At 52.4% G+C, this 25,405-nt stretch overlaps 1 protein-coding gene across 1 annotated transcript in view; it reads right to left on the bottom strand.

Annotated features, from left to right (window-relative positions):
• The window catches only part of ZNF423 (zinc finger protein 423), a 328,748-nt gene that overhangs the window by 212,152 nt on the left and 91,191 nt on the right, over nt 1–25,405 (bottom strand). Inside the window, exon 3 of the mRNA XM_047712029.1 lies at nt 10,743–10,943. Coding sequence (XP_047567985.1) covers nt 10,743–10,943 — 201 coding nt within the window. The remainder of the gene's footprint in view (nt 1–10,742; nt 10,944–25,405) is intronic.

Here is a 25,405-nt window from a genome sequence, read left to right as displayed (position 1 = left end):
ACACACCATCTGGGCACCTGAGCCACTCAAGCCTCAAGAACAGACCCACCCGATGGCTGCCCGGCCTCTCTCCAGCCTGGGCCCAAGGCTGGACACGATGTCCTGGAGCCCCAGCAGCCGGGGGATACCTCCAGGACATGACTTGCTTCTCCCAGAACTCTGCCCCCAAAGGGTCAGGATCAGGGAAGGGAGGGCGGGCCAGCTTCTGTGGGACACCTCCCCCCCAGGGAGGGGCACAACTTCCGGGAAGTTTATAAGAATTCAAGTGCTCTAGTCACTCTTCCGCAAGAAGCAAACAAAGAAAACGTCCAGTCCAGATGATGTGAGGTTTGTGGGTCCAGCCCCTGTCCCCTGTCCATCCTGGGAGCTGCACTGCCTCCTAGGTATTACCAGCCACCTCCTGGGGAAAGGGGGGGGCGCACCCACTAAGCCACCACCTCCCTGTGTGACCTTAGACAAGTCCTAAGTCCTACCTCACTGAAGAGCCTGGCCCAGTCCAGGCTTTCAGACAGCCTAAGGGCACTCTACATTGATCGGCTTTATGTACCAGCTATGTTGAGAATAAGGGTTTGAGAATAGGATTAGAAGGCGCTGAGCTAGGTGATCTTTCAGGAAACTGCCCCCCTAAAACTCTGAGATGAGATCACTAGATCCCATCAAGAGCAAAGTGAATGGACTTGACCATCGGTGCTGGGCTATCTGGCATTTGAATCAACGATTATACTCCTCCAAGTTTGCCCACATGTCCCTCCTTCCTCCTACAGAAGACATCCTGGGAGCCCACTCCCCAATTCTCAGTCCCAGGGGTCTAGATGGAGGTGGCTCCAACTCCCACCAGCCCGAGTGTAGCTACTATACAGGGCTGTCTCCCCCCCACCCGGCCTCAGGGACGCTCTCAGGGATAAGCCTTGGTCCTGGCTGCTTGCTCCTCTACGAGTCAACCTGAGGACTTCTGTCCTGGCAATCGGAAAGAGGCTGCTCTTTCTCTGAGGAAGCGGGGGTGGGGGGGTCCTGGAGGCAGCACCCCTGCCACTGAACACTTGGGTATGGGGTTTGTAGAGACAAACTTGAAGTGTGTCCTTAGAGGGTCATGCTTGAAGCTAGCCTTACTTCTCAGTTCCCTGAGCCAATGAATCTGCATTTTTTTTTGACTTGTCAGCTGGAGTTGAGTATACAGACAGCATGTTAATTGAGGATCTACTATGTGCCAGGCAACCCAAAGGATCATGGCAACTTCACTTTCTAGCTAGATTATACATTCCTTGTTAATAGAAACTCTGTGTCTCTGTCTCACAAACACACACACACACACACCCACGCACACACACACATAGCCCCAGACTCACAGTAGGTATGGTATCACAACCTCCTGGCATGACATCTGCCTTCTAGAAACTTCCAAGCTGGAATGGATGACAGCAGACTGGACCCAGAAATACACACGCAACCAGCCTGAACATCAGCTTGGGGTTTGTCTTTTCCTCCCAGGACCTTGAGGTCCCGCTGGGTGTACATCCTGGTCCTAACAACAGGAAACCAGCAGAAGGTTCGGCTGCTGCCAGGGAAGGAGAGGAAACCAGGAAACCAGGATCCAGAGTGGGCCAGTCCCAGGCCAGTCCCTTTCACTCTCCCAAGACCTCTCCAGGGTCTCCTCACTGAGGCTCATCCCAGAGGGTGTTTGCAGCAGACTCCTTCCCCGTGTCGGGCACCATACCTGAATTCCATTCTGGCCCACCCCCAGACACAAAAAAATCCACCCTTGGGCACATCGAGGTAGTCAGGCTAGCTGGGTGGGACAGTAGGAGAAGATCCTCCCCACTTTGGAAAGCACTTAGAAGCCTTGGAACACACCCATGGACACACTGTTTCCCGCGGAAACCAAGAGATGTGTGGATTCTTCCCACCTTGACCCCTGACTTCTATATTGTTAGATGTGGTGTCCAATTTCTAGAGAGACCTACAGGCTCCACAAGGTGATAGCAGCGTTTGCTCCACATAATCAAGGCAAGGGGGATACATTCTATATCCCTGCAGGCCTCCAGGAGGCAAGGAATGACGTCAGCCCCTAAAACCAACTCCCCTCCACAGGTCCACCAGGAGCCAGGACCCAAGGCCCGAGCCCAGAGAAAACCACGGCCCCACGCACCTCATAGCAAGGGACTCGGAGGGCAGGGAACAGGCAATTTAGGGAAGGTTCTGGTCTCACCATGGGCCAGGCAGACCCAGACTGGCTGGTTGCTCGCCATGCCCGTCTGCTTTCCTCCAAAACGGCAGCGCAGTCGCAGGCCAGCACAGAAAGTCAGCACCCTCTCAGAGAGGTGTGGGCACAACGTCTATGTTCATGGAAGCCCCTTTTATTTATTTACTTTATTATTTACTTATTTATTCTTGAGACACAGAGAGAGAGCAAGAGCACACACAAGGGTGGAGGGAGGGGCAGAGGGAAAGAGAGAATCCCCAGCAGACTTCCCACTCAGACTCCCACTCGAGCCTGGCACAGGGCTCGATCTCGTGACCCTGAGATCACACCCTGAGCCGAACCCGAGAGTCAGATGCTGAACCGACTGCACCCTCCAGGTGCGCCAGGGAGCATCTTTTAAAGGCCCTGGGAAAGCCTCCTTTAAACAGGCAAGTGGCTGGCTCAGTCTGTTAAGTAGCTGCCTTCAGCTCGAGTCATGATCCCAGGGTCCCGGGATCGAGTCCCACATCAGGCTCCTTGCTCAGCATGGAACCTGCTTCTCCCTCTGCCTCTGCCTGCTTGTGCGTGCTCTCTCTCTCTCTCTGACAAATAAATTTAAAAAAATGTTTAAAACTCTATAAAAATTTTAAAAAATAAATAGGCCGCCTAGGACTCAGCACCTTACAAGTCATGGAATGCTTTTGTGATGTGAATACCTTCTCCGCTGTGTTACCTTTCATGGAAATAAACAGTTCCTCCATCCCCAGCATCCAGAAGAGTTCCTACACGCAGTACATGCTCAGTACTTGTTCGAAGAGTAGATTGTCTCTTTCTTCTGTAACTCCCCCTGCTGATGATGCATTAATTGAAGACCTACTGTGTCCAGGCATGGTTCATGGAGCCTTTCTTTTTACAACCTCACACCTAAGAGCCCTTTACCCATGGCATTGCCACAGGCTGCCTTATGGTTCAAAGCTCTTGCCCCACAGAGGCTGCGACCTTCCTGGGGACAAAATCCGCAAACTCTTCTTGAACACCTACTACGTGTTCTAGCAATCGGCCAAGGCCACCCTGGGGACAGAGAGGAGAACAAGACTCCACATCTTGGCATCTAGGCTATATGTCCTTACCAGCACAATGGGCTGGTGAACATGTTGGTCTTTGCCAATCTGGTAGGTTAAAAATGGTAGGTAGTTTCTTGCGGGCTAAATTACCAGTTCTCGGGGCACCTGGGTGACTCTTAATTTTGGCTCCAGTCATGAACTCAGGGTTGTGAGATGAAGCCCCATGCCACTGGGTTCTGCCTGGGGTCTGCTTGAGATCCTCACTCCCCCTGCGTCTGCCCCTCCCCCCACTCCCACTCAGCCACCCCCACTCTCACTCTCTTGAGCTCTCTCGAGCTCTGAAATGAATAAATATATCTTTTTTTTAAAAAAAATGTATGGTTCTCTTCTCCTAAAGAAGGTTTCTTCCTAAATGTGTAAGAGCTCACTAATACATCGTTTTCCGGTTCCACTTCTGTTCTTTGCGCGTGGGAGATATTCAAAATATCTGAAGATCAGAGGGGCAGCAACCGTTCTGAGAAGGGGCTGGCCTCAGGCAGCCCAGACTTCCCCCTGCTTTCCTGTCGATTTATTGGTTCTTTTCTTCGTGTTGGTAGGAATTTCTTACACATTAAGGAAAAATATTTTTTGCCCGTGATACGTGTCTTTGGTTTGATTTATCACGGTTTTGGCTATGCAGAAATGTTCTATTTTTATGTGGCCAAATATTTGACTTTTGTTTTATGGCTTGTGGGTTTACTGTTATATTTAGAAAAGGCTTCCCCACTCTGATCCTCTCATATTCTTTAAAAGCCCACTTATGTTTTCCTTTAGTCTTTTCAAGTCTTCTTTTTCTGTTTAGATTTCTGATCCATTTGGGATTTGTTTTGGCTTTTGGAGGAGAGGAATCCAATTTCCATTCCCCGCGATGGCTCCACACCAGCCCAATCCCGATTACTGAGTGACCCACCTGTCCTCCGCCGACATACACTGACACCTCTCACACACTGCGTTTCCAGTTCCGTTCACGTCCCTTTCCGCTTTCTTTTCCGGGCCTTCATCTCTCCCACACCACTCAGACTCCTATGGCTTCAGAACGTGTTCGACAATCTGGCCTGGTGACCAGTCCTTCCCATCGCTCCTCTCAATCAGGATCTCCCTTCCTCTCCCTGATGTCTCTCCTTCCTAACGAACTTCAGAATCAGCTTGTCCATTTCTAAACCAATCCCACTGTTATTTTCACGGGCTAACCTAAAGTTAACAGGTTCACCGAGGGGAAACTGACCTATTTGCGATATTGAATCTTTCCACCCAAGAAGAAGGTCTGCCTCCTCGTTTAGTGAAGTCTTTTGTGTCCTTCCGTAGCTGATATTGCTGGCTTGTTTGTCCTCTCCAACCATTTGAATGTGGCTTCCCGGGTCTGTTGCCTGGTCTTTATACCTTCCGTGACTGCCGTGAGCAGGAGCCTTCCTTGCTCCATGTTTTCTAGCTGGATGCTGTTTGCATGCAGGAAAGCTCTTGATGTGGGGGGATTAATTGTGCTCAAGCCCCCAAGCCTTTTGCACTGAGAGACGCCGGCTGACACCAAGGTGCCATGCACGCTCCCCGTGGGCAGAAGGAGCTCACACCCTGCACCTGTGCACTTGGCAGTGCACTGCCCTGCGGCTGCCCGTGCCGACTCCGCTCTGCCCAAATGGAACCAGTACGAGGGGCGCCCCAAGCAATGAGGCAAGGACCACCCCCACTCATGTTGTCGGAGCGAGAAAGGGCCTGAGCCAGTGCACAAAGGCAAGATCCCGCCAGCCGGTGGACAGGAACGAGGCTGGCAAAGATGCCAGCCTTCACACAGCCCCAGCCCCATAATTAGGGCCCACAGGTCACTCTGGCCACAGCTGAACAAACCAGGGTGTAATTAACTTTCCACCCAGCTTTTTACACAGCAGCGTTTCACCTTCGCCAGAAAAGGCGGGTCTGCCTTTCCGAAGAGGCTGGGGGAACACGCCTCGGTCCCAGTCCTCAGGAAGTGGGGGCAGCCAAAGGGGGAGCAGCAAAATTAACCCACAGGGAGCATATTCTTTTGCTGTTGCTATTTGAACAAATCCCTCTCCATCTCCATCATTTTTTTTTTTTAAGTTGAGCATTCAAAAAAGCCGTGTCTGTCTGGAATTTAGTTGGAAATCATTCACTGTCCCCAGTCTATGTTCTCTGGGTGAGCTGTTCAGACCTCGAATCTTAGCTCAAGCTCTGTAACCTTCACCAAGATCCTCTAACTCTCTGAGCCTCAGCTTCCTGATGTGTAAAATGGGGATGAATGGTGAAAAACAGATTCTCCCAGCTGGGACCGTTAGGAGGACTAGGTGGCCTCATTCCTTCATCCAACAAACACGTATTACTAAGCACCACTGTGTGCCAGGCACTGGGCTAGGGCATAAGAGGGAACAAAACGGACATGGTTCTTGTCCTCATAAAGCTCAAAGTAGTGGGGGAGACCAGCGATGAACAAATTAAAAATTATCGCTCAGGGTGCCTGGGTGGCTCAGTCGGTTAGTGTCTCCCTTCAGCTCAGGTCATGATCTCAGGGTCCTGGGATCGAGCACCGAATTAGACTCTCTACTCAGTGCCCAGTCTGTTTCTCTCTCTCTGTTTCATCTCTCTCTGCCCCTCCCCACCACTCATTCACTCTCTCTCAAATAAATTTTTAAAATCTTAAAAAAAAAAAAAACTATTGCAGAATAACCACAGAATCTGACCCATGCCGTGCACTATGTCAGAGATGGGGCTGTGGGGAGAGCAATCAGGGAGGCTGCGGCCCACACGTGGAGCCCTGGGGGGTGGCAGGGACCCCGTGTACTTCAAGGATGCCTCATTGTGCCCAGTGAGGAGCCTGGTCTGCTTCGGAGATCCCCCAATGGTGCCTGGAGGAAGAAACACATGCTTGGCTTCAACCTGGTCCTGAAGACAATTTCTAGTCTATAGAGCAAGTGCCTAGACGAGCCCAGAGTTAGAAACCTCAGTCTTTCTAAAGAGACTCCATCTGCCTCTCCCTACCAACAATGAAAACCCTAATCACACCCGTGGTGCCTTTAGCAAAGAGGCTAGGGATCTCCAAAAGCTTGTCAGGTGCTCCAGCCCTGGGGACCTGTCAGGTTCCACAACTGGCACAGTGTGCACCCCTGCTGACAGCCCAGTCCTAACAGAATGAGGAGCGTCCCTACTCGAGTGAGATGTAAAACATTACAACAGCACAGACCCAGCACCCAAATGTCCTCGGGCAGTCAGCCTCATTAATTTGGGCCAAAGCAGCAGTCAGTCGAAATCACAGAGTCTCCTTAAAAGGTAGTCTTCATACCAAAAAGCCGTAAAACATTCCCCCTGAATCCAGACTGAAGGTCCACAGCTGACCTGCTTCAATGAGCACATAAAAAATTGGAATCAGCCCCTGGGTGAATCAAACCTCTCATACCTGTTTCCATGGGGCCCCGGGAAGTTCCCAGAGATAGTTTCTAAAGCAATTGAAGTCCTCTGGGCTTCTAGAAGATGATGAAAAACACCCCCTGCCACCGCTTATAGGGTCCACACGTGCTTGGCTGACACTTCACAAACTGGGTCAACATAAACTTAGCTCACTCCCTGTTCTGACATCGTCCCAGTGAGCAGGGCCCCAAATAAAGGGAACTTTCTAGCATCAGTTCAGAGAGCCACCAGACGATCTGGCCATTTCCTCGTCCGGGGCCCACAAATGAGGCTCCGTGAGGCACAGACAAGCCCATCACAGGCATCAAGTCAGCCTCTGTCCGCGCTGTGGTAAAACTCCTCATCTCCCGGCCGATGGGTCTAAATTGCATATTTTTGTAGTGTGTGGACACAAGACCAGCCACCCGAGCTTTATCTGCTTGAGGGCTGCTATCTTAAAAAAAGAGGGCTCCCCCTCCCACCCGAAAAAGGGATAATGGAGAAGATCACATCGCAGCCTGGGAATCCATTCAGAAAACGTTCAGCAAGAAACACAGATTGCAAAATGGCATGGCCCCCCCACACCAGACCCGCAAACATGGCCCCCGGTGGGCAGGGTCTGGAGGAGAACAAGGAGGAGTCAGCTCCAGGGGTGTGAGCAGCCACAGAGCCAACAGCTCTTGGTTTATCTCACTTTGTGTCCTCAGGATGCCACGTTTGATGCCCTGTGGGTTTAAGGCTGGTTTCTCCTCAGACGCGAATGAGAGACAGTGATGCAGAAAGACGGAGAGAGAGAAAGAGGGAGAAAGGAAGAGATCTGGGTTCTGAAGTCCACGGTTCAACAGCCTCTCCTGGCCCCAGCAGAGCCACTCCTGAGAAGGGACAGAGGAGAGGGGGCCTTCCCAAGCTCCAGAATCTCCTCAAGGGAGGGTTCTTCAGTGCAGAGCTCCAGGGGCCTGTCCTCCATCTGCACGCCACCAAATGCCATCCTGGCAGGAAGTGTCCCAACCCATCTTCCATGGGGAGCTTCCCACCACCTCAGAAAATCTCCAAACCTCAGCAACTCTCCCAGATTCTGACGAAACCAGGGCACTGCCCCACCCCCACCACCACAGCCACAGAAAGACAGAAAGAACCAAGAGGTCACGCTGCTAAAGCAATTCTTTAAAAGAACCACATTCAAGATGGTGCCCCACAAACACACACCACCTACCCAAGACACACCTGCTTGGTGAGGAGATGTCTCCACATTCAGGCAGTGACTGCTCCCAGCAGGGAATGACTGAGGACGAGTGTTGTTCACACCCAAGGCCTAACTCCGACGCCCGGAGGCACAGACAGTAGGATTGACAGGTGGCACTGCCCTTAGGCCCCAAATTCTCAAAAGCGGAGAGGGCCCCTGCCTTCCCTCCAAACAAGATTTGTTTGTTCCCTCAGAAACATCTGCTGAGCACCCAGAGCCTGCCCAGCCTCGGCAGAGTGTAGTCCTCTCTGAAATGGCCTTTGTCAGGCTGTTGAGGGACCACCTTTCCCTCCAGGGGGACAGAGTGTCCACACTGCCCACCTGCCCCATCCCTAGTCCAGCGGCTGGATGACCAACGATGAGCCTCCAGCAGCCCCCGAGCCTGGCCCGGGAGGACTGCTATTGCATTTTTGTGCCAGTTCCAAGTTTTTAAAGCAAAAGCCTATTATCACACATCCCAATATACAGCCCAATATATAGAAGACTTTTTAACGTGAACAGCTCTGACTGGAGTGGGTATCAGAGCCCCCTCAGACAGGCCCCGATGCCCACCCCAATAGTTCCAGAAACATCTCTGGGGACACAGTGGGAAACCACGGCAGATCAGAGAGTGTGCAGGCGGCCAAGGTAAGGACCTGCTTTGAATAACACACACACAATTCCCAGGGGTTTATCCTGTCACTGGGTAATCCTTAGAACCTAAGACCTGAGGGAAAATCCCTCCTGACATTCTTCTTCCATGTCAGGGAGACTCTCCCAGACGGGGTCACACCTTTCCTGGGCGGTAATGAATTTCTCAGGGATGCTATTAGGCAAGGTCGTTTCCCATACTCTTTTAAGGAATTTCTGACTCCCTTCCGATGCCCCAGAGCTTAGGGATTCCTGGCTCCCACGTCCCCATGGAGGTCATTAGTGGGGTCCTACTAGGAAGCAGGCAGGAGAGTCAGTGGCTGAAGGCCCCGCAGACAGAGCCATCATGATGTCAACCAGGCTGCGGTGATGGAGAGAAGTGAAAGCCACTGGGAAAAGAAGCCTGCCCAGGACTGAAGCACGATTAGTGACCACTTCCAGCAAAGAACCCCGATATTCAGCCTTGAAGCCTCATGTTGGCCCTTCACCACGTGGAAACACCACCATTCTCGAAAGTGTGGAGAGAGACAAGAGGATCTCCTTGGTTCTGAAGAACTGAGGGGTGCTGGTCATGCAGCCCCACTCCGAGAGCCATGGACACTCAACGCAGCATCACTTCGCAGGGGTCCCTGAGGGGTCCTGGGATGGTGCTAGGCGAGCCCCAAGTGTTCCTTCACACTTCAAAAATAAAGAGTATTTTCTAACCCTTAATTAGAAGATCAATTCATTGATTGTGTTTCAAGTCAGGAACAATATTTCATTCCCATATCATTGATACCACCTCAGTTCTGGGCTACATCAAGAAAGACACAAGGCATCTACTGTTTCCTCAAGCAGGATGAGCATATACAGCCCAGGGTCCTGGAGAGGTCCTGGCTCGGCCACCAAATCCCTAGGTGACCTCGGTCAATCACCGCCCCCTCTCATGCCTCAGTATTTCCCCTCAGGAAATGGGGGGCCTGAAAAGCCAACCCCATATATCCTCCAATTCTGATCCTAAACTTCTAAGTTGGCTATCGCCTCTGCCTGTGGTTGAAATAGCACAAATTCCAAATGACTGGGGTTTGGTCTGCTGAGCCCCCCAAAAGTCCAAAACTGTAAGAATCCTCTTGGGGCCACTGTTTTTGGTTATCTGTTTCTTCCAGAGACTGAGAATAGGGGGTTTTGTCTCACCAAGGCTGTGCAGGTACAGCTGTCACTAGAGGGAGAGTCATAGTTCCCCCAAACACTTGGCTTTCAGACTTCTAAAAAGGCATGTAAGGTAGAAGAAGCTAGAGTTTTGAGCCCCAACCTGCTTCCTAGCAGCAATGGTCCCCCCCTCTCAAAAATAGGAGACAGGTTCCCTTTAGAATACTGTCTAATATTTTAGTTCCTCTCCCCACAACCCGGCATCCAAAGCCTTGCAACCAAAGACACGGTGGAGAGGGATGTCGGACCACAGATGTTCTGGACTCCCCGCTCAGGGCCTGAAACTATGTCAGCCCCCTACCCCGTAAGCATGGCTGCCACACCCAAGGCAATACACAAGCCCCCATTCTCCCACTCCATCCACCCCACAGGATCCAGACACACAGATGCACATGTCTCATGATGCCTTAAATCGCACCCATAAAACCGTGGCCTTGGGCCCTTTCTCTGAGGCTTCCAGGTCACAGGAAACAGGGCCACAGTCAGGTCTGGCAGAAGAGCTCCGAGCTACCTCTTCTCCTCGGGCATGCAGATGGCTGAGCACAGGACTGCAACCACGTCCCTTTCTGGAGGGGCTCTTGTGGCCTTTGAAATTCCCCCCATCCCATCCAAGCTAGGCCTCGGAGCTCACTCCTTCACACGGCTTTCCACACTTAAGCTACTTAACTTTGCACTAACAACCTCTTAATTGCTGGGTTTCCAAAAGGTCTTGTAGAAATCCAGGGTGCAGACCCTACTTGCTTCGGGATCACACTCTAGAGATGGCAGATTGGGGGAAGGAACGACCGGGCTCCTCCCACGACTCCCTGCCTGCCAGAAAGCTGTTGCTTTTATTTTTAATTTTATTTAAAAGGCGGATACAGGGTACCCAAGACACCACAATAAAATGACATTAACTGTAAAATTACATTATTAATTCTTTAATCTCACTTGAGGCTTCAAGCTGTTGCTATGTCCAATTATCCGTATAACCACCTGTCAGAATCCCGGCGCTATTTAACATTACCTCCAGGACAGCGGTGGGCCCGGTGGTCCGTCAGGTCTGCCAGACACTCGAAGTCCTGCTGACAGTGATCGCAGGTGTAAATTGACTCATCCTCCATGTCTTCATCGTCCTCATTTCTCTCCTCTTGACTTGTCACGCTGTTCCTGTCTTCCAGCGCGCGGCTGGCTTTCCGATCACACTCCGGCTCTCCTTCCAGACCTCCTGCCAACAGGAAGAATACAGTCCATGTCAGCTGATGGGGTCTTGGGAAAGGGTTTTAAAAGAATCGCCCGGCATTTATTAAGATACATTTAATTACTCTACCTCCCAGGGTCCATTATTCTTGACACCTCTCAGTATATTAATATATGGGGTTTTTTTGTAGCGTGCAGTGCCATAATTCTCAACTAGATTCTTTAATTCTTGGTGCAAATCTTCTAGGGGGATTTCCTGTCATCTTCCCCCTGCGCATGGATGCTGGGGGTCATGACCCATCACGGAGGTGAAAATGCCTTTGCATTCTTTCTCCTGAAAACCCAATTCTCTTACACACTTCTCCAGAGCCTCCATCCGCCGCTCCTAAAGCACCTAAACATTTCGTTTCCCCCCCAGAGTCTTGCAATTTAAGAACAAGGGAGATCTCTTAGCCAAGTTCCCCAGCCACACGGCTAGCCTCCCAGGGTGGTGATGTCAGCTCAGTTCTTTGCAAAGATGTCCTGATCCTGGAATCAAGGAAACATGTGCGTTTGTAAAGCCACAGATAGTCAAATCCAAACTCAACTGCCCCTGAGGCCTCACTCATGCCCCGGGATCAGTCTAGACGGTGAGAACCAGCTTTGGAATCATCCGACCAATTTCTGTAAAATAAATTACCTATTCTGTGCTTAGCACTATGCAGATAAGTGGCCAAACTGTACGGGAAACTGAGTTCATGACCATAATGATGCCTTGTGTTTCATGTAGTGTTCCACATGCTTCTTCAAAGCCTCAATTACATATGCATAGCCTCCTTTCCCAGGCTTGCACATCCCAGAGCTAAGTGGGGTTCACACAATCATGTAGTCCTGCCCCTGCCCACAGAGCGGGGCAGCCTTGTTATTCCCATTTCATAGGTGAGGCACCTGACACCCAAGCAGGGGGATCCAATATCCAGAGCACCCAAAAGACATTTAACTCGACCTCCTAACTCCTGTCCGCTGCCCTTCCCTGCACAGCTGGGAAACGGAGCACAGCCTCAATCTGAGAGATTAATAGGGCACATCGAGAACTTGTAAATCAAAGTGCAAAAAAATCATGGTAAATAAAACACAGAGACGATATCAGTAATCCCAATAAATGTCAGTGGATTAAACTTCTTCATTAAAGTACAGAGACTTGAACTGGGAAATCCACGGTATGTCCTGGAAAACAATCTACCCATCCAGAAACCAGCACTGAGGTGAACCCAAGAGAGAAATCTCTATTAAGTGGAAGAAACTCGTTGCAAACATACACGTATATGTAAAGAGGTGTGTGGACCCGCACGTGTGCACACGAGCGTGTCGCTTAAAACACTGCAGTGACAGCCAATGCCTTCCACACACAACCTCTAAACCCCCATGGACCAGTCGCCAAAGCAAGAAAGAAAAACGAACCAAAGAATGCATTCGATTCTAGGTGGAAACCACAGTCCTGTAAATATTTCAATTTAGAAACAGATAATGTTGTAAGGGCTCTATTTCTCCCATCTGCACAAAACGCGCACTTCCAAGCACCCAACGTCAGGAACCTGTGAACACAAATCAGCTCATCGGAGCGCCAGCTGCCGCCTTCCGTGGTGGGGAACGTGGCCTGACACGCTGCTTGCAACAGCTCAGAAGCAGTAAAAATCAATGTTTCCATTTGTGGCCCATCACAACATCTCTCTTCTTACCAATTAAGGGATGTACAATTTTTAGGTTCTTCTATGATCAGAACACGCCAACTCCCAGCAATATAGAAATCCCATTAAAAGCCAGGCAGCATATTTATCTCAGGAAATCTGATCAGCTGCTGCTGTGGCGAGAAGAAATAGAAAGCAAAGAAATGAGAAATATCATTTGGAGCCTTCGATATTATAAGTCATCACACAACCACGGTTACACAGGCAAGCGCCCATCTCTGAATTTCCTAGTTTACAGTCTCTTTCCTTAATTAAAAAAAAAAAAAAATGTTCTGAAGTGGTGGGGGGTGGGGAGAAACATCATTCCGGCTTTATCTACCACACCAACTCTCCAGATAGTAAGTTACATTCGGCACCACGCTTGTGCTACTTTACTTAACACACAATTTAATAGACATATTTAAATTATCCCCTTGTTACTTTTTTTTTTTCCTGGCCCTATTTACTTGGTAGCATTTTCCATAATAGCTCATCTAATCTACAACTGGAACCACAAACATTACAATGCATTTGATCTCTTTAAATCTGGTACATCCTGTTGACTCAGGAGTAGATAAATCAGAATGTCAACTCTTGGGTTTTTATAAGGCAAAAACCCATAAAGTCATCCAAGAGTATAAATCTGTTTTAAGGAACTGTCACCTCCCCTGCCACTATCTACTAATGGGAAGGCAAGGTGGCTGTGCACCAAGGGGCAGGGGAGGGGAGGCAAGCAAAGGTGGGGGCTTCCCCCATCCTCTGAGGTCCCGGGGGCGGGGGTGGGTCGCACAGCCCGCCAGCCTACCCCTCGGGAAGCCAGAGAGAGAAGACCAGTGGCCTGAAGAAGCTGGGGAGCAGGACCCCCCTGAAGACCCAGTCCTGGAGGGGCCTTCTGCAGCAGCAGCAGAATCAGGACCTCAAAACAGGAATTCCTCCATCAGGCTGGGCTTTACTCCCCGCAAAGCACTTTCATTGCCCACAGTCTCTGAACCTCACACAAGGGGAAAAGAGTAAACGGTGCTATTTTTCCATTTGCAGAGGAGGAAACAGAGACTCTAGGAGGTCATCCAGAGCCATGCAGGGGACTTCTGATGTGAAGCAGCACGCCCTTCCCCCAGAGCTGGGGTCTATTGGAGCCCTAAGCCCCCCGAGGCCCAGGAGGGGACAGCTCTGACAGAGCCATCCCCTGCAACACTCTTGGGCTCTCCTCATTTGCAGGCCCTCCTGGAGCAGCTACTCGGGAAGCCCACAGAGACTGAATGGATGGATGGACCTTCGCTCCTCCGGTGATCCAGCTCTAGCTCATGGGGGGCAGCCCTGCCCGTCTGGGGTCTTGCCTCCATCCAGCCCTGTGAGTCCTTGTCCAAACCAGCACAGAGAAGGCAAGGGCTCGGAGGCCGCCACCAGCCCTGAGTCCCCACCCCAAGTCCTGCCCCGAGTTTCTGACACTGTGATCTCTGGCCCAAACGACAGGTGACCCACTGGTCTCTCCAACCACCCCTCCCAGAAGAAGCAAGCTCAGCAGGCTGAGCGGCTCATTCTTCTCCCCACGGGCCTCGGGCCTCGGGGGCTGGGAAGTACTTCCGGAGAACAGGCCCTGGAAGCCTTTCCCTCCCTCGGCTCCACCCCAGTCCTCCTGGGGCTGACTGGGAAGGCCAGAGCTAAGCAGGTGTGATTGGGGACCTCTCCCTGGGGGTCAGAGCTCCCCACCTCCCCAGCCCCACGCTGCCCCCTGGACCACTCACAGCCTAGTTGCTCTCGGACATGCACACCCTTGTGCACACCGATGTGCATTTGGGCCCTTCTCTGGCCAGGAGTCCACGAAGAGCAACTAGCCCTTCTGGGGTAACTGCTGCGTGCCAGGAACCTTCTTGGAGGACACGGGTGCAAAGCAAGGCCACCAGCTTAACCACCCAGCTACACAGCCTCCCCACGGTAGAGACTCGATGAAAAACCGTTGAGCAATCTGTAAACCCTTCATCTGCAGGGTTTACATCTGCAAACAATCATCTGCAGGGTCCTTGTCCCAGCCCCAAAGGTCCAGTAAGGGCTCTGCCGACCTCACTGACTTACTACCCCGGAGCCACACAGACCTTCTTTCAGTCCCTTCAACTACAAGTTTGTTCCGCCCAGGGCTTCACACCCTTGTTCTGCTGGGACTCTGCCCCCAGCTAACAGGGTTCCCTCCAGGCCTGAGCACCAATGTCACATGGATCCCCAGTCCTCCTTCCCATAGTGCCTTTCCCTTTGGCACAATGTGCACTCATGCTTTCGTGGGTTAACTTTCTTCCTCCCCACACCACCGTGGCACCCTGCACTTTCCAAAGACAGCACCAGCAACACCTCCCATCCCACGTGCTCTTCTGTAGTGAGACCCTGCACTCACCCATCAGGAAGAGAGATCTAATTCCCCTCCACACTTGCCCTCTTGGCCTGGCTGGCCGCAGTGCCTCCCTTGACATTAGAATGTAACAGAAGCAATGTTCTAGGATTTCTGAGGCTAGGTCAGAAGGATTACAGCTTCCATGGGATCTCCTGGTCTCTCGGGACACTACCAAGTAGACCATGGCTGCCGTACCACAAGAAGCCCAGGCCACATGGAAAGAGTGTAGCTGCTCCAGTGGACAGCACCAGCAGAGCCCCCCGAACTGTACCAAGTGCCAGCCGTGGGAGTGCACCATCTTGGATATCCAACCCCAACAAGCCTTCAGATGATGACAGATTCAACTCACTCGGCAAATACACGAGAAATATCAAGGGGGACCCCCAACCAAGTCCACTCCGCTCACAGAACTGTGTGAAATAATAAGCTTTGCTTTTAGCCCATTGAGTTTTGGGGTGGTTTGTTAGAGAGAAACGACAGCTGGAAAGCTCTGCTACCAGACCACAAGCTCCATGACGGCAGGAGCTCTGTGCTCGGTACTGTCTCCCCAGCCCCTGCGACAGACAGACACACGGTGGGGACTCGGTCAAGTTCAACTGAATGAAAAGATCGGTTTCAAAGAAACACGTCTCCAAATGTTAACACAAGCGATTCGATAAGTATTATTAGGTTGAACTATACGAAGTTGCCATCTTCATGGGTCAAAGAAGTCGAATATTGGCCACCTCAAATGGTTGAACCTTATGTATGATGGGGCCACTCTGTCCTGCCAGCTTCTTCCTCAAAGCAGGAGACAGAGGATATGCTTATACTGGTGGGCCCACGACACCACATCCATACACCCCACAGTCCCTGAGCCCAAGATACGGGTTCGTGGAACTTTCTAGGAGCAAAGAGAGGAGTAACAAAACCCTCTCGATTCACCGCTTTTTATTAGAAAGCAGTGGATTGCCCTACCCCAGGCCTAAAGAGCCTCACTGAACCACTGCCCACAAGAAAGGGTTTTCACTCAAGTGGGACCCTACAGAAAGGGTGCGTGGCAGAGACACCCAGCGAGAAAAGTGGGGCCCCGTCCTCTTGAGGGAAGAGGTAGTAGAAACCAAGTCAGGGAGAGAGGGAGGAGGCTCTGTCTACACCCCTCTCCACTCCCACACCCTGAGTGACGCTGACCACAGCACTGTTCCACACTCACACCCTGTGCCCTCATCAGGTACGATCAGCATCCCCACTCTGCAGCTGAGAAGGCCATGGCTCAGGCCCACCCACAAGTCACACGTACTGGGAAGGGCTGGACCCAAACCCGGGCCTCCTGAGTACAGACCTCAACTCCTTAACCACGGCATGGGAGGGCAAAAGGGGGATGTCTGCGGAAGAGCCAAGCAAGGGACAGCTGGCTGAGCCCGGTGCCGGGAGAAAGGGAAAGGGGATCAGCCCCAGGGGGGGTGGGGGCAGGTTGCCCACAGGCTACCAGGTCTGGGAACTGAACAATTCCTGCCTTCTCAGTGAGGCTTCTAGAGCTCACGAGTCAGGGCGGGTGGGCCCTCACCGCTTCCAAGGGCCAGCGGAGGAGGCTTAGTCTGCGAACACCAGGGAGGGTCTCCTGGCTCTGGCCCCGGACCCCAGCCATCACGAGAGCCAGCAGGGACCTCAGTAAGAAGGCCACCCCTTCTCTTCCTGGGAGGGACTGTGGGGGTCCCTCCCTTAGCCAGCGGTCAGCCCTGCGCACCCTGAGAACGTACCAGGGACCAGCGGGGGTCTCAGCTCTAGGGCCCCAGGGCTGAGTACCTGCCCAGTGGAGGCTGGAAGCCCAGGACAGAGAAAACAAGGGCAGAGCTCCAGAGGCGTGAGATATCCCGGTGCCAGTAATCACACATGGTCATTCATTCTTTCCTTCGTTCACCCCACAAACAGGTATTGAACATCTACTGAATGCCAGGCGTAACACGCACACATTTGCTACCACATACGGGGTGCTTCCCAGCCTCATTCATCTTGGGGGCCTCAAAGCCCACATGGAGTCTGGCAAGGATGGGCTTGGCGAATGAGCCAATATACGAATCCACGGATGCCGGAAGGGAGGTACAGGTGGGAAATGCCGGCAGCGTGGGCCTCCGTCCATCAGGGGCCCAGCTCCCAGTCTTCGCTGCAGTACCCCCACCACGCCCCTGAGTGACCTTGAGCCAGTCCCTCCCCTGCCTGACACTGACCTCTCATTGTCGGTGAAGAGCCTGCACATGACAGACATGAGAGGTGGAGGTGAGGCTTGCCCGACTGGACGGATGGCCGTGGATGCAAGAATCACGTGTGAGGCCAGGAGCCCTGTGGGGTTCAGAGGAGCCCAGAGGAGGCTGGGCTGGGCAGGCGGGAAGAAGCAAAGGTGCATGGCAAGGGTGCAGGGGAGCGGAGAGCAAAGGAGAAGCCGGGAACAGTGCCAGGGGACAGTGGGGAGGCTGACGAGTCCGCCCCCGGAGGACTGGAGCATCCCCCCACCGCCCCTCACCACTTCTCATCCTCTCCTGCGCGGACTCCGAAGGGCGGCGGCACCCCCCGCCCCACCAACCAGAACCACTGGACAGTGAATTCGAGGCACGTCCAGGGCTCGGCCAGGGAGCCCAACGGTGCGGGAAGCGAGGGGCAGGGCTGTGCCGGGGTCCCGCGGGGCTGAGGGGGCCAAGCTGCTGCCCTACAGACTCTCATTAAGCGACGACACACCAGAGGCAGATAGCCGGAGTCACGCTCCAGGGACTGTCCAGACAACGGACAAAGAACGGAAAAGACTGTGGAGCCAACCCGTCTGGGTTCCAGCCCACAGGCCGCAGCTTCCCAGATAGGGGACCTTGGACAAGTCCCTTACCCTCTCAGAGAAAAATCTAAGTTCAATTATTGTAATGCAGTAAAATATATTACACAAAGCCTGGCGCGCTAGAAAACTCGAGAGAAGCATGGCCGCGATCTGGTCTTATGGGTGCTGTCATCACTCAAACCAGCGCATGACTTACTCCGGAGCCGGAGCACGAAGGGAGTTCTGGCAGAGCCTAAGGATGGAGAATGTCAGGGCACAGAGCCACCCAAAGCATCCTTACAGACGAGATAACCCCTTGGGGACACCTGGGTGGCTCAGTTGGTTGGGCGACTGCCTTGGGCTCGAGTCATGGTCCCAGAGTCCCGGGATCGAGTCTTGCATCGGGATTCCGGATCCATGAGGAGTTTGCTTCTCCCTCTGACCTTCTCCTCTCTCATACTCTCTCTCACTCCCTCTCTCTCAAATAAATAAAGAAAATCCTTAAAAAGAAAAAAAAGAAAAAAAAAAAGGAAAGGAAAGGAAAGGAAAAGAAAATTCCCTGGAGCAGGGGAGGACAGTCCTGGGCTCGAGTCTGGGCTCCCCCTTCCGCCGCTGTGACCTTGCATAAGTGAAAAGCCCACCTCCTCCCGGAAACAGCAGGACCTCCACCGGAGTTGGGGGGGGGGGGGGGTCTGTCCTACCGAACCCCCGGGGCCCACGGTATAGACACGTTGACTTTGCAATTCACAAGCCCGTTCTCCTGCGCGATCCCCCTGTATGTAGTTGTGGGGCTCCCAATAGAATTCCTAGTCTAGGAAGGTGTCTACCATTTCCAAAGTGATTTTCCTAGAGCAACATTTTTCTGTAATAGAGAACGCATACTCCGTCCTAACAGCCTGCCTGTTTCCTAGGGGGAAAAAAAAAAAAAAAGAGGGTTTTTACTAGCAGCATGCTCCCCAGGGCCGGGGTGGGAGGAAGCACCTCCAGAACCTGGGCACTGGGTCGAACCCCTGGCTTAACCTGAGCTTGCTGCTGGGCTCTGCCTGTAGGGAAGGACCGTCTCTGAGAGCACTTTCTCATGCACGCCTAGGCTGGTGGGATGGAGGCCGGGAGGGGCTGGGCCAGGAGCCTGCCAACCCCAATTAGACACTCTGCTCGTGCATCCGTGGCTGGCCCCAAATTCCACGAGGCAGCCACTATTTATCTTCAGATCTGGAATATCTGCAGTGCGGGTAGCAGGATAACATTTAACACTCAGCCTAAAGGGTCCCTTTGGCAGGAGAGCTGTAGGCAAATATTTTAACACATAATTTGCTGTCCAAGTTCCGCTTCTTAAATAAGGAAGCAACTTCCGGATGGCTGTCTTGGGGGTGGGGACGCACACCTGTTGCTCCCCTGTCAGTGTTGAGGGCATTGTGAATGGAATTTCAAAGCCACAGTCAGTCAGACGCTGAACCTGACTTGGCTGCACCACACTAAGCCTCGCTGGGATGCTCCTCCCCGGCTGACGATGCAGGACCCAGCACCAGGCCTCCTTCTCTGACCATAGAATGGACTAGAATCTTCTGGAGGGGGTCCTCTTTAGTTGCCAGGAATTCTAGAACCTGAACCCCAAAGGATTAGCAGCGTAGAGAATGGTGATCACTTTCCTCAGACCAGATCTTTTAATTCATTTGCATCCCTTACCCAGGGATCCGTGGCCCCACAAGGGAGACGCTACCCTGTAACATCTGTAATGTAATGACACCCATTTCACAGAAGGCAAAACCAAGGTCCAAAAGGGTGAATGAGGCTCCCCTCCCCCATCACTCAGCCCATGACTGGACCAAAGTTCACAACTCCAGTGCCCTCTACTGTTACAGAAATGAGTAGATCAGGTGGGGGAGGCTGGGGCAGACAGACACCCACCCAAGGGGGTGTCCCCTACTCAAAAGCTCTATCTCCATGGTCAGAATAAGGAAAAGTGATGCTAAGCGCAGCTACACCGGCTGACTTCTGTTGTTTTGTGTTTTGTTTTTTGTTTTTAAACAAGGAAATCCATACTTTTACGTGACATCCCTGGATTTTCAAATGTTGACTTCAAGTTTTAGGAAGCAAGACGTGGACAAAACAATAGGCCTTGGAGGGCTGGACGCAGTCTGGGGGGCCCTTGCCATGAAGCACGTCCAGCGGGATCTGCGGGCACCCTGAGCCCATGGTGCTCAGCTCCTTCTCCACCAGACAGGAAGCCTGTTCGCTGGGCGGCAAAGGAAGCATCCCTTCTTTGGAGACTTAGAACCTGCTTTCAAGTCCTCCCCCGTGTGACCTCAGTGGCTTAGGCTTCTGGGCCTCCCTCTTCTCCCCTAAAAAATGAGGATGATATCACTGTCTCCTGCTCAGGTCGCCCCAGGTCTCTGCCACCCGGGGCCCTGGCAGGCAGCAAACTCCCCAAGAGCTGGGACACAAACGCCACACACATAAAGTCAGTCAACAAACGTTTGCTGAACTCCTACTGCATGCCGGTCCTTATTCTCGGTGCTGTATGTGCATCAAAGACCAAAACCACAGCTGTTGAATGGGGGCAAGGATGACATTCCATCAAAAGCTCCTGGCCCTTTGGGGTCCATACCTGGAGGACGAATGCATGACGACCCTCCCAGAGGATGCTCAAGTGCTGAGCCCAAACCCAAAGGCAGAGAGAGGCGGCGGCTGTCCCCAGACCCAGCTCCCAACTCCCGGCTCCGATGGGCAAGGGAAGGAGCAGAAAGAAAAAGGTGGTAGGTGAGGAGGGAATGAGTGAGGGATGGAGCAGGAAGGGAAGAAAAAGCAATCACAGTCACCCCCACCAAAAGGTGGGGGGTTATATTTTTCCAGCAAGTCGTTAACAGTGTCGCTCCTCCGAGCTTCACCATCTTAATAAAACTGATCTCGCCGCATGCAGTAATGAGGAGCGGTCAGACAAAGCCACCCTGGAACCATGAAAATTGTGCGCCGGGACCTCCTGAGGCTGTGACCACTCTGCCCTCTCCTCGCTGTCATGTTTGGTCTCCGACAGTTGCTGGGAAGGAGGAGATGGAGGAGCGGGGCCGGAGGTAGGCAGGGGAGGGAGGGCGGTAGGGCAGCATGGGGAGCTCGATAAATCCAGCTAATTTGTGGCCTGGCGCTCCTAATTGCTCCCGGTCCTGGAGCAAGACTCAAGGCAAGGTTGCTGGGGCACAAATCACCCCCTGGCGGCCAGGACAGAAAGAGGAGCCCCTGTGGGGAAGAGAAGGGGACAGGGAAGGGCTGTGTGCCCCTAAGACTGCACCAGGGGCCAGGCTGAGCCAGTGGCTCAGGGTCAAAGGCAAACACAGGTGATGCAGACAGAGCCCAGAGTCCCAGGGCCACAGCGAGGTCACTGGGGGAGTCCCGGCACCTAGCACCCTCCCTGGACCTCGGCTGCCTCCCGTCTGTAAATGAAGGCATGGACCGTGGAGCAGCAATATTTAAAACCGTGCACCTTAGAGACTCATCCCTGTCCCGGGGGGCAGGTACGGGACTGGGGGCGGCCTGAGGGCAAAACTCCAATGCATCAAGGGAAGCCCATTCTGTCCACTTCAGATTCTGAAACCCCACAGGGCAGTGCTTTCTAGGAATTCCACTGCAAGACCAGAACATGTGCAAAATTTCCCCCAGTCAACTCGCCCTCACTGTCCGTGGCCCAGTACAGTGAACTTTCAGCCCCCCAGGGTCAGTCACCCATGAGCTCGGGACACTCCCTAGGCACTTCTCCTACCTGCTCTGGTCACAAAAGCCACAGCCCTTTCTTTGCAGGACCCCTGACCATCTCCTGTGTCAGTGTGCAGACCCCAGACAGGTCAGGTCAACAAGAGTCTCACTCATCTTGCTGCCCCTCCCCTACCCAGCACCCAGCCTCAGGCCGGGCCCAGAGCAGGGACTCGATACACACTTGTGGAGTGAACACGGGAACAAAACCATCTGGAAAGGTCCTTCCTACTCTGACACTCAGAGATCCAGCTCCAGGCTGGGCATCTCTGGGGAGGGTTGAAAACGGGCACAAGTTCGGGGAGAGGTCCCTAGTCCTGCCTGCCGCCCCAAGATGCAGAGGGTGGCAGGGATTCCCCACCCTTGGTCCTCAGGAACCACCCACCCAGACTCCCTGGCTGCCGCCCAGCCCTCCCCAATGACCCTCTAACCCCAGTCTCCCATCCGGGTCCGGGACACCGGGAGCCACAGTGGAAATGCTGTGTAAAGCCTTTAAAAATTAACAAGTTTCTGGGCATGGAGACAGCCTGGTGTGCAGCAGCGTTCCAGGGAATACTGAAGCAGCGCCTGGAGAATGGGGAGCGTGTCTGATGGAGTGGTTCTCACCGTGTTGTTGCTACTGTGGGAGATGCCAAATGGTGGCACGCTCAGCTTGCCAGCAGCCGGATCCCACTGAACCCCTGGGCCAGGCCCCCCACTCCTCCAAGGGCCCATTGCGAGCAGAGGGCTTCTCTGGGAGACCACAGACGTCCCTCCCCGCTTAACCTCACCCACTCGCTAAGGCCTGCCAGCTTTCCACGGATTTCCCTCTGGCCCACAAAAGGGTGTCAAGTCCCACATGCAGGCTGTAAGACATTCCAAAAATTTCCAAAAAACAAAAAAACAAAAAAACCAAAAACCGTAGATCCTGAGACAGCGGACAGAACAAAGCCAACGGCCCCACACAACACATGGGAAGGGCCGACCCTCAGGCAGGGCGCCACCCCCCCCTTCCCAGGGGATGGATTTAAGTGGGCGGTGCACTGGGCCCACTCCCACCAAGCCGAGGGGAGCCGGGAGCCTGCATTCGGAGAAACATTCCCACACAATGAGGAACGGAGAGACCTGGAGAGAATTAACCACAGATCAAAGGTCAAGTGGGCAGCGCAAAGGAAACTTCCAGACCCACCCCAGGGGCCCGGCGGCCTCCTCTGCAATGGCCAATATCCGCGTGATCTATATGCACGCGCACACTCGCACCCCCCGCTCATCCTCAAACCGTCACTTAACTCGGATGTCAAATGGCTTGCAATGTTCTTTAGTCAACATGAAGCAGAAACCTTTTATTAAATGCTGCTAATTTTTTATTGATCACACTGTGAATCATTTCATTTTCCATTACCGCGAACGTCTCCTATCAGGGCTCCACGATTACGCTTCTTTATTCCGTCTCAAAGCAACTTGTCACTTTTAATCAGTTTTCGGTTTCAGTATCGCTCAAAAAATTAGAAAGCGGGCTCTTCTGTATTCTTACAGCTTTTGTTTTAAAAAAATAAATAAATAATAAAAGTTTCCATACAGGAAAGGTTATTATACTTGGAATAAATATACATGAATCAAATTCAAATGAGATTCCTCCCTGACTCTAACCAATTTTAGCATTAGCTTTTATAATTTTTTTAGGTTTATTTTCACGGGAAGACTGTTCCTAATTATTGCTCGTGCTCTCCCAAAACACTTATGTTACTAAAGTGTGAAATGTCTTCTAACACAAAGACAGATCTCTGGGAAGTAATTACAGAAATGCATTCAGGGGCAATAATTCTATATTAGCTGTCAGCGGCAGACATCCTCTGAAAGGCACTTGTTATGAAGGAATTATTTGTTACCATTGAAGGCATGGCAGGCAAGCCCAAACTGAAAGACTGCGTCCGACCAGAAACACGGGCTTCCTCATCAAGGGTCAAATTAAGTTTAAATCATTACCTTGAAGCCAAGCAAACGCATACCTGACGGTCTATTGTGGAGACGTTTGTGAGACGCACTCAAGCGCAACGTGGTCTTCCCGTTCCCAGCGTGGTGCAATTACCCTGAGTCTCAAAAGGATTCTGCCAGGAGCTTGTCACAATAGGGAGAGAGGAGGTGGCCGGGTGTCTATTAAATGCTAACTCATGTCACCAAACAGAATTTTCAAGAATTATAAATTGCCGCGATGCCTCGCAGCTGACCCCCTCGCGTTAAGAAGACCCCAGAATGTTATCAGGAAAGCGCAAGAATTTGCATCAAAGGCAGGAGAGGACTCTCTGTGGGGAGCCCAAGGGGTTGCACTGGAGGGGACGGGGACCCAGTGGACTCTCTCCTTGCCCCATGCAGGTGACAGGTGGGGTCTAGGCAGCTAGACTGGCATGCTGTGGGGCAGAGAAACAAGGCTACGATGAGGACAGGTGGACGTAACGTTGGTGGGAACCAGGGAGGTGACCTGCATTGTTCTCTGACTTTTGTCCCAAAATCTCCATGTGACCTGGGGCCTGTCCAGTCATCTCATCTCTGAGCCTGAGTTTCCCCACCTGTCACCTGTGTCAAGGATATTAGATGAACAGCTAGAAACAAAGAAGGGGCAGCATTAGCTTTTCCAGCTCCGGGCCTGGTCCTCCCATCTGTAAAATGGCAGGATTGATTCTAGGAGCCATTCCAGGAGCCCATTCCAGCTGGGAGAAAGCTTCAGGAGAAGTGCAGAGTTATCTTCCCAGGTCCAGCGGGTCCCACAGACATCTCCGGGGATCTACTGGGACCCGTAGGAGCCTCAGTTTCCCACCTCTGAAAAGCACACATAGATCACTGCCCTGGGTGGTACTCGTAAATCAAAGAGGAGACAGAGACCTAGGCCCTTTTATCTGCTCACTCACTGCTGTTTCCAAAGAGACTGGTACTTTCTAAGACGGCTCAGGACAAAAGGCAGGAGAGCCACTTCCTTGAAACAGCACAGGGCAGGGCTACCCTGAGCAGTGGCAGTGGTTAGCCCCCACCCCGCTTCCCTGAGCCTGACCACCCACCCTGATGTGCCCTGGGGCCACGCTTCCCATTCTCCCTTGGAGGCTAAATGGGGCTACTGAGAAACACATTTTCTGGAGCCACAGGGAAAGAAGTCGCCTAACGAGACAACAGGGAGAGCAGAGCTGATGGACGAATGCGAAGAAGGGATGAGAGGGATTCACAAGGTGTGAGCCATGCCCTTGGACCCAGTCATTACTATGCTTAGATGCTCCTGAACCAAAGTTCATTGTGAGGCTCTCCACCTCACAATGGTTGACAACAGCCAAAGAGGGGGGCAGCGTCTACATTCCCATGGAGAAGATGGACGGCACATGAAGGGTAGTGCACTCACAGAGTGGGCCCCACGCCACAATGAGACAAGCATCAGCAAGGATCCGTGTCCCAAACAAGACTTGGAGAGAGAAAGAAAGCGAGTTGCTAAAGACCAACAATGGCAAATAAGTAAACAAAAAAGATAAGCTATGGCAATATAGTAAAATATGACAACATTTACAGGAAGTTTAAAACATGGGCCAAGAGCGTGTCTATACTGTTCAGACGTATTTCCAGAAGAAAGACATACAGGGAAATGGTACACACCAAGCCCCGGACAGAGGGAGAGAAACACCACTGGGAGCTCCAAGGGTGACCCACGGTGTCCTGTCCCTCAAACCGAAGGGTACACCCTGGGTGGTCGTTACTCTCTTTACATATCTGAAATACTGTATAATAATTTAAGAAAAAACAACTATGGCTGAATAGTTGTTCAGATGGTGCATGACTTGGGGAATGTTTGAGAGAGAAGGCTGGGAAGGGAGTCAGTGCCATCCACGGTTATTGCAGACCCTAACACCCACAGGATC

Source organism: Lutra lutra, chromosome 17 (assembly GCF_902655055.1).
Source record: "Lutra lutra chromosome 17, mLutLut1.2, whole genome shotgun sequence".
In the NCBI taxonomy this organism is placed as follows: Eukaryota; Metazoa; Chordata; class Mammalia; order Carnivora; family Mustelidae; genus Lutra; species Lutra lutra.
The sequence above is the reverse complement of the archived record's forward strand: the minus strand, read 5'-3'. Positions and strand labels throughout refer to the sequence as shown.